The sequence below is a fragment of the Pristiophorus japonicus genome, chromosome 1, assembly GCF_044704955.1.
Source record: "Pristiophorus japonicus isolate sPriJap1 chromosome 1, sPriJap1.hap1, whole genome shotgun sequence".
Classification (NCBI taxonomy): domain Eukaryota; kingdom Metazoa; phylum Chordata; class Chondrichthyes; family Pristiophoridae; genus Pristiophorus; species Pristiophorus japonicus.
The window spans coordinates 1,560,510-1,570,613 of record NC_091977.1 but is presented as its reverse complement, the minus strand read 5'-3'; the positions used below and the strand labels follow the sequence as shown (position 1 = coordinate 1,570,613).

Genomic DNA, 10,104 nt, shown 5'->3' with positions numbered 1-10,104 from the left:
AGCTTGGACCAGGAGAAGACCTTTGACAGGATATCGCACACGTACCTGATGGACATGCTCTCCAAGATGGGCTTTGGGGAGACTTCCAATTGCAATATTTGCAGCTGGGAATTATTTGCTCTGATTTTTCGGAGCATTCTGATTGATTCTGTGTCAGAAAACCAACAGAAATGACTTCTGTACTACTGGATTGTCAAACTTAAATGCTTGTCCTGTCTCAGTGAGTTTACCAAGAGCGTAGTTGAGGCACACAGACCAGGAAAGTTCCTCGCTCGATCCCAGGCTGTGCTGAGTTATCTCAGGGTAGATTTCCTGAGGCTCTGAACCACTGTACAGCTTCACACACAGGATATAAAGGAGGGGTTACTCCAGGCAACAAGAACAATAAGTGACAAGAATTTCCTGTGGAGATTATAAGATTAAAGAGCAAACCCTGAGTCACTTACCACTGGGCTCCAGATAGTACGGGACTAAAACCTGGGGCCGGTTTTGATAAAACACAGCACATATCCAGTTCCCTCTGCCTCTGTCAGCTTTCTGAATAATCAGTCGCAATGATTTCTCTTCCCCATTCCGTCCATTCAATGTTTTCTCTCCAACAGTTCTGCCGTCACTATTGATCCAAACCAGTCTCATTGGTTCAGTGACATCAGACACAGAGCAGGTCGGGGTAACGGTGTCTCCCTCAGTCTCTGCATCAGATGGTTCAGCTGTGACTGTGGAAACAGGAAAATCATTCAGCTTTTACACAATGACTTTATCATTGAAAACACCAGCAACATTCTGTGTCCTACCTTTAACTGTGATTAGTTTAATGGTCACAAATTTACGTGATCCCAGAGAACATGTGTAAACTCCTGCATCGTCAAACAGTACAGGGACAATCCTCACACTGAAGGTCCTGCCATTAAAATGTCCCACTGTGGGCACCAGTCGACTCCCAAAGTCGGTCCTGTTCACATCGATAGGCTGAGATTTTGAAGCAGTTGCTATTTTTTTCTCCTGATTTGGAAGATGATGTGAGCTCCAGGTCCATGCAGCAGCATTGTAAGTAGAGGCAACAGAACGGCAAATCAGGTCGAGTTCACTGCGATCTGTGCCTGACCGATAAAGTGTGTAACTCTCTTGATATAAATCTGTGATAGAGAGACAGAGAACAACGTGTTAGAATTTTACAGTTTCTAAGGTAGAGAGAAAAGCCAGAATAATTATTGGCAAAAATTATATAAAACTATTTTGTGTTTTGATTATCATAACTAGCCACGCCTCTCGCCAAGCTGTCCCAGTACAGCTACAACACTGGGATCTACCCGACAATGTGGAAAACTGCCCAGGTATGTCCTACAATCAAAAAGCAGGACAAATCCAATCCAGCCAATTACCGCCCCTTCAGTCTACTCTCAATCTTCAGCAAAGTGATGGAAGGTGTCGTCAACAGAGCTATCAAGCAGCCCTTACTCACCAATAACCTGCTCACGATACTCAGTTTGTATTCAGTGGAGTGGTTCATTCACAGTGAGCATCTGTCTCCTTCTGTATTGAACATTCTGCACAGACTTTATACCTGTGCCTTTTCTATTCTTTCTTTGTTACTTTCTTTCTTTCTCCTGATATTTCTTTCACTATTTCCACTAAAGCCTTCACATTTTCTCAGCAAGACTAACCCAGAGTCATTTTAATTGCTTTTGCAATACAACTTGGCAGTTGACAAGATTGAAAAATTGGAAAACCTTTCCTTATTGTCCAAGGGGCAATCACGATACTTTCTTTCAAAAACATGGGGGTAATTTGGCCTTGTGCGATAGTGTAAAAGAGGTGATAGTGAATGTGATATCTGCCTTACCACATCACAGACACACACATGCACAAGATGGCTCGACAGGAACTTGTTATGTGACCTTGTCACATGATGCTTGTATTGAATTTGCATGAGAAGTTGCATTACCACAGTAGTCCACTAAGTGGAGCTCTATTACACTTCTCCCTTCTTAATGAAGAAGTAATCATAACAATGCAGCTCCAACAACACTCAAGAAGCTCGACACCATCCAGGACAAAGCACCCACTTGATTGGCACCCCATACACCACGTTAAACATTCACTCCCTCCACCACTGGCGCACCGTGGCTGCAGTGTGTACCATCTACAAGATGCACTGCAGAAACTCGCCAAGGCTTCTCCAAAATCACCTCCCAAACCTGCGACCTCTACTTCCCAGAAGGATAAGGGCAGCAGGCGCATGGGAACACTACCACTTCCACGTTCCCCTCCCAGTCACACACCATCCCGACATGGGAATATATCGGCCATTCCTTCATCATTGCTGGGTCAAAATCCTGGAATTCCCTCCCCAACAGCACTGTGGGAACACCTTCACCACACGGACTGCAGCGGTTCAAGAAGGCAGCTCACCACCACCTTTGAGGGCAATTAGGAATGGCCAATAAATGCCGGCCTTGCCAGCGACGCCCACATCATTGGGAACAAATAAAAATAAACTGCCTTTAACCCCTACTTTTTTATTCACCTTCCTTTTAATCCAGTTTTCTATCCTCCTCCAAATTCCACGCCCCTTAATCTTCTCGAGTAATCTCTTGTGCAGTAATCTTATCGGATCAACTAGGCTTATATTCACTGGAATTTAAAAGAATGAGGGGGATCTCATAGAAACATATAAAATTTTGACAGGACTGGACAGGTTAGATGCAGGAAGAATGTTCCCAATGTTGGGGAAGTTTAGAATTAGGGGATATAGTTTAAGGATAAGGGGTAACCATTTAGGACCGAGATGAGGAGAAACTTCTTCACCCAGAGAGTGGTGAACCTGTGGAATTCTCTACCGCAGAGAGTTGTTGAGGCCAGTTCGTTAGATATATTCAAAAGGGAGTTAGGTGTGGCCCTTACGACTAAAGGGATCAAGGGGTATGGAGAGAAAGCAGGATGGGGTACTGAAGTTGTATGATCAGCCATGATCATATTGAATGGTGGTGCAGGCTCGAAGGGCCGAATGGCCTACTCCTGCACCTATTTTCTATGTTTCTAAACAATCACCATACATAATTTGCATGGTTCAACATAACAAATATTTTTCCATTTTTACAAATCAAACTTTACCTCTTGTTTTCTGTTTCGAAGAGGATACCTTCACTCTCGAACAGATCTTTCCAAACTTGGTGTCGAACTTAAACTCATTCTAGGCTGAGCCTGAGGAGAGTTTTTCTTCAAGGGCAACCCTTGATCTACATTTTGACTCTCTACAACTTCAGACTGTCTGTCTGCCTGACTCAGACTCAGACTTAAATTCTGACTTTCTCTTGTACTTGTTTCTAGTACATCTGATGTAGGATTTGCTACTGGTACTCTACTTGTAATAAGGCTATCTGTCTCATCAGAAATAATCGAATCATTCCAACTTTCAACTCCTTCCACATCTGTAGGTAAAATATGATCAATGTGAACAAACCTAACCTTTCCATGATCAAACATCTTGTCCAAATATGTTCGAGAGTCGCATATCCGCACTAGGCTTCCTGGTAACCATTTTAACCAATTATGGTGATGGTTCTTCACTCTCACCTTCTGATTTAATTTCACACTTCTCTCTCTTATTTTACCTCTATCATGATTCTCTTTCTGTCTTAGTTGTTTCCCTTCTACTAACTGTGCCAAGTTTGGCTTCAACACGAGAACCTGATTCGTGGTTGTCGTTTGAGAAACAATTCTGCTGGTGTTCCACTAGTAGTTGTATGAGGAGTATTACGATACATAATCAGAACATTTGCTAGTTTGTGATCCAATGACAACTGCCATTTCTTTGGATTTGGATCCAATATTTGCTTGTTGAGGGCAGGTTTTACAATTTGTACTGTGCACTCGGTGCACCATTTGAAGCAGGGTGGTAAGGTGGAACCTTGGTATGTTTCACACTGTTCCTGCTCATGAACTGTGAAAATTCTTCTCAACAAAATTGCGGCCCATTATCAGAAACAATTTCTTCTGGGAGACCATATGAAGAAAACAATATTTGCAAATTGTCTATTGTTTTATTTGTTGTTATTTTCTGCATCGGAAATACTTCTACCCATTTCGAATGATTATCAATCACAATGAACAATTGTTGTCCTTCTAGCTCAGCAAAATCTACATGTAACTTTTGCCACACCCTGGGAGGCCATTTCCATGGCTGTAATGGTACTGATGGTGATATCGTGCTTACCGATTGACATATTGTACACTGACTGATGATGCACTCTGTATCTTTACCTAGACCTGGCCACCATAAGTAACTGCGTGCAAAACTCTTGGTCAGGCACATTCCTAGGTGCTGGTCATGAAGATCTCCTAACACCTTGGACCTGAACTTATTTGGGATAACTACTCTTGCACCCACATGATAAATCTTTATCGACTGATAATTCATTCCTATGGACAAAGTATGGATGAATATCTTCCTCTGATATCTGGTTTGGCCAGCCATTTGCTGTACAATCATACACCTTTGTCATAACTGAGACATGCTTAGTTGCTCTACCAAGTTCTTCAGCTGTGACAGGCAAGTGATCAATGTATGAAAAATAGAACACTTCTTCCTCATTGGGTGTAACTTGTGATGGGGATGGCAACCTGGACATAGCATCAGCATTACCATCTGACTTAGGTACAACAACAATGGGTATAGCCCAATACTTAGGTCTACTTTAGAGATAATGTTCTCAGTTTCTAGTCTTTTGAGTACTTGATCAACTTTCTCTTTGAGTTCATATGGCATGGGATATGGCTTGCAGTAAACTGGTCTAGCATTCTCCTGTACCCTGACACTCACCTTGAAACCTAGGATTGCACTGCCTGTTTCACGGACACCTTTGGATACTGTTTGATGACATCATCCTTCGATGCAAATCTCGTTTCAACTCAAAAAATCTCACTCCAATCCAACTTCAATGATCCCCACCTATTTCTACCTATTAAGGCTTGTCTCCTGCCATGAATAAGAGAGGTAAGCTCTGAAACTGATCCTTGTATTTTACCGGTACGGTGATACATCCTACCACAGGAATTTGCTCTCCTGAGTAGCCTCGCAGTTCTATGTTTGACTTTTTCAGTGAAAAATCACTCAACTTGTCGAGATATAATAATTCCAGTACTACGCTCACGGATGCACCAGTGTTGATTTCCATGGGTATCCTGGTCCCTGCAACGTCTACTTGGATGACGATACTTCATGAATCGTTGTTAGGTACCGTTGTGCTCCTGATGACGTGTGTCTTCAGAACCTCCTCATCCTGTTGCTTCTGTTCAATGCTACATAGTCTCTGGTGATTTCTACTGATAGTTTACCCTTCAGTCGGCATGCCTTCGCAAGATATCCAGTTTTCTTGCAGAAGAAACACTCTGCCTTCACATACGTACAATCTTGAGCGATGTGTTGTCCCAATCACCGATAGCATGGCTTCAATGCACTGTTACCTTGGTCAGTTGCGGAGGCCTTGGGGCCCAACTGCTTTTTACTTCTAGCCTGAAGCCGATTCACCTTGGTTGTCTGAAGACTGGAAATGGCATGAAATTCTCAGGAATATTGGTCTGCCATACCCATCGACATAGCTGTCTTGCAAGCTAAATAAAAATTCAAGTTAGGGGTTGTCAACAACTTTCTTCTGATTGCTTTATTTTTCATCCCACAGACAATGTGGTCACGCAATGCTTGGTCCTGAAAGTTTACGAAATGACAGTGAATGGGAAGCTTTTTTAAAGCTACAATGTACTCACTGATACTCTCGTCAATGAATTGATTTCATATTCCAAAACATTAACTTTCAGCAACTTCCAGGGGCTCAGGACTGTCGTGCTAACAATCTCCGTCAGTGGCGGGCCCTTTGTCTTGTCAGGAACAAGCACATTTTTCAGGGTTTCATCCACCTCCAGGCCTGATTAAGTCAGGAAAATAGCCCGTTTTCTTTCTAACACCACCCAGTTACGGTTTTCATCATCAGGGACTTTGATGATACTATTTGCGGTGAAAAACATTTCTAGCCACTCCATGTATGCTCGAAAGTCTCTCAGTCAGGCTGGAACTCACCCAAGCACCCTATTATTCCCATAGGTGTGGCCATCTGGACTCTGGCAATGTCAACAGTGTGCTTGAAATTTACCTTGGATTTTTAGTTGTGTTGCAAAACAAAGAATCTCTCAAAGTCTCTCTGCTGGTTGGCTGGAACAGCCACCAAAAAAAAATCAGTTAGGGAATCCAGAAATCCCATCCTACATTGCCAATGTGATATCTTCCTTACAACATCACAAACACACACATACACAAGATGGCTGTACTGGAACTTGTCAGGTGACCTTGTCACATGATGCTTTTATTGTATATACGTGAGTAGTTACATTACCACAGTAGTCCACTAGGTGGATCAGTAGTCCACCAGGTTGAGCTCTATTATGTGATAGTGTAAAACAGCTGGTAGTGAATTGGAAACACATTTTACATCTCACAAAGATAACTTACTATTGCACAAAGTCAAAATGACCCATCCACATTCTCTCCCACACTAAAACCTCCTACTTTGTCTACACACACACTGAAAACCTATCTCTGACCAAGCTTTCAGTCACCTCTCTTTCTCACTAATACCGATGTCCACTTCATTCTTCCTCAGTGAAGCATCGTTTTATTTCTTTCTTCAAGGTGCTGTTACTGAAAGCATTTTCTGTTTTTGTTTTATCTCCGGTACCATTTATTAAAAAAACGCTGCAATTCAGATTTTCTACCTTCCAGTGTTGAACTGCTTCATTTACTTTAACAATTCTAGACAAGATAAACCAACATTGACTGCAGCCTTGTCACTCTCCTCCACTTGCCTCTCAACAGCTGGTGAAGTGGTTCCCCATTCAGTTACCTGTACAGAACCGGCCACATTATAACCACCCACCCTCCCTCCACTCCCAATCTATTGATATCAGATGCTAACGACCACACAGCACCATAACTGTTTGTACACTTCTGGTACGACCAATGATGTTCAACCAAAGTCACTCAGTATTGTCCCCTATGTGTGTGTATTGGGAGAGCACTGAGTAGTCAGTCAGGGCTGGACTGTAATTCTGTGCCTGTGCAGTGAGTAAAGTGAACCATATTTAGAAAATAATTGTCTCTGTGTTATGGTCATTGATGAGCTGTGTGAGAATGTTTCTGTTCACCTTTAACCCTTTAGCTATTTATTATCCAATCCATCAAGACCTGGTTGTTGATATTTGCCCAGTGTATTGCAATATTATATTTACACCAATGTTCCAAAGAGAAAATACAGCCCAGTCTGTAGTAAAAGCATCTGATGTCTCTGTGCTCCCTGGACATTGTGTGGAACAGTGTTATTTCAGTAACTCTTTAATATCTACTGTAAGGTAGTTCTGGGCTTACCCAGATCCACATCAATAGTTTTGATGCTATTTTAATAAGAGTATTTTTTCTACACTTCACACAAATACACATTCTTATCTTCTGTTCCAAAGCCCCACTCCCAGCTTTTCCTCTCTCCCTCCCCCAAAGCCCCACTCCCAGCCTTTGTCGTTTCCCCCTGCCCACCATCTCTCCTCTACATTCCCAACATTTCCATCCTTCCCTCTCCCGTTCATGGCCACTGATTCCCTGCCCTTCCCTCTTCCCTTAATCCTGCTCCTGGCTCAATGCTTATTTGAAGCTGAGAGTATGCAGCGCCTGGAATCACTTCCAATAGCAGCAGAACTGGGTTAGAAGTGACATTGAGGGGAGAGAGGCCAGTTTGTGTTCAATGCTGATATGTGCACCAGGCCCCCACATGCTGACTGTGGGCATGGTGCTGATGGTTGTAATGTATGGTTCCACTTTATATGTAACAGTTTTATATTAGTAACTCTTTAATATCCACTGTGAGGTAACTGCACTTACCGGGGTACACAGAGAAATGTGCTTTTCCTGTGAGAATACTGGATCCATTTTCCTGCACTTCACACGTGTACAACTCCTGATCCTCTATTGCAACGTGTCTGACTATCAGATAGACTGTGTTATTTAGTCGGATCTGATCAGTGTTCCTCCTGTCCTGCTGAGATGAGTTTCTGTGTTTCCATTGAAGACTGACTGTATCTGAGAGTTTGGAGATGGTACAGCTGAGTGTAACGTCACTGCCCACCACAGCTCTCTGTGGACTTCTCTCAACTGTGAAAAACAGATCAATAAGTTTTAGTGTACGTCGTGACATGTACAATCCAATGATTAGGTTCTAACTGACAGTAGAATGTGCCCATTATCAATACTTGTAACTTGCTGCATTAAAGAGTCAGGCCAGGTTACACACAGTGCATTTTAATCAGTAAAATATTGGGCCCGAAATCTCTCGGTCCTGCTCCACCAATGTAAGTGAGGCAGAGTGGGGTCGGTGAACTTTACCCCTGACCCTGCTGGAGTATCCGGGGTCCGGTCAAGGTTACACAGTATGGATGGTATTTGGGGATGGTGACACCACAATGGACAGGTGAAGAAACTCACCAGAGGAGGGTGTGCTGGAAATGTAGCACCATATTATCAGACATGGAGAGGGCTCCAGTCCTACTCAGTTCTCTATGGGCCGAGCACACTGCAGTAAGACCAGCCAACACATGCACTGGGAGCCTGTTCACAAAACCCACCTCAAAGGTCATTACAGTCCCAGACATTATTTAAATGAGTGTGCTCCCAGAATGCTCCTGAGCAGAGCTCCAATCATTGAGCCTCCACGAGGAATGGAACTTCAGAAGACACTTGTTCTAAAAATGTTCACCCTCACGTTCAGTCCCACCGACAACATAACAAGTAAAAATCAAATCTTCAACAGGGACTTTATTTCCAATGCCAGGCCAATACAATGGTGGCATCCATTAGGTGCTGGCACCCAACACACTGGTGCCCGACCCATGTGGCATTCCCCATGTACCACGCACGATGTACCATGAGTGCCACTAACACGTGTAAATGGGTGGACTTTCTATCATGGTCAACTCGTGCTGGTGCAGTTTGGGCCAACACCTCAGGAACAATTTTCTTTTCTCTTGTCTATTGAATAGAGTAGGCTGAGGGGTGACCTGATAATGGTCTTTAAAATGATGAAGGGTGTTGATCGAGTAGATACAGAGAGAGAGTTTCCACTTGTGGGGAAGAGCAGAACTAGCGGCCACCAATATAAGATAGTCACCCAAGAAATCCAATGGGGAATTCAGAAGAAACTTCTTTACCCAGAGAGTGGTGAGAATGTGGAACTCACTACCACAGGGAGGGGTTGAAGTGAATAGTATCGATGCATTTAAGGGGAGGCTGGATAAGCTTATGAGGGAGAAGGGAATGGAGGGTTATGCTGATAGATTTAGATGAGGTAAGACAGGAGGAGGATCCAGTGGAGCATAAACTGGACTGGTTGGGCCGAATGGCCTGTTTATGTTCTGTATATCCGATAGCTGAAGGCGTGGTCACCAATGGTGAGATGAAGGAGGGGATTTACAAGAGGCGAGAGTTAGAGGAATGCAGTTATGGGGCATGGAAGGGATGGGTTGCATGGTTAGGGGAGGTTACAGTGACCTAAGGGTGAAGCCATGAAAGGATTTAAACACAGGGATGATAATCTTCAATTAGATTAATTGTGGGATCCAGAACCAATGTAGGTCCTCAAGAACAAGGGTGATGGATGAGTGGAACTTGGTGTTGGATAGAATTTGGACATCAGAGTTTTGAACAAGCTGAAGTTTACAGAGGGTAGAGGGTGTGATGCCGGCCAGGAAAACATTGCAATAGTCAAGTCTGGAGGTGACAAATACATGAATGAGAGTTTTAGCGGCAGATAGGCTGGAGTATGGGAAGAGTCGGGCGGTGTTGCAGAAGTGGAAGGGATACTCTATCTGTAACTGATATATAGCCACCATACAACCACAGGCGGCAGATGGATGTTTGATATTAACAATCAATTTAGTGGTTGGAGATCAATGGCTCATTCTATGTTTCCGAAACCCCTTAGTGACCCCTCGGGGCCATAAAAGGAGCAGTGAGCGATGGCCATGGGCAGCGTGGAGACCCCGACCTGCGAGGGAACATCAGCGGCA

The 10,104-nt window shown here is 43.5% G+C and overlaps 1 protein-coding gene across 3 annotated transcripts in view; it reads right to left on the bottom strand.

Moving 5' to 3' along the window:
* Positions 1–421: 421 nt before the first annotated feature.
* Positions 422–10,104, bottom strand: part of LOC139273630 (mast/stem cell growth factor receptor kita-like) — a 49,364-nt gene continuing 39,681 nt past the window's right edge. For 2 of the 3 annotated variants that reach the window (XM_070890650.1, XM_070890776.1), the window contains 3 exons: positions 7,925–8,194; positions 795–1,136; positions 422–716 (listed from right to left, as the gene is read on the bottom strand). In XM_070890650.1, coding sequence (XP_070746751.1) covers positions 439–716; positions 795–1,136; positions 7,925–8,194 — 890 coding nt within the window. In that variant the 3' untranslated portion in view covers positions 422–438. The remainder of the gene's footprint in view (positions 717–794; positions 1,137–7,924; positions 8,195–10,104) is intronic. The other variant, XM_070890718.1, reaches the window with a different exon arrangement.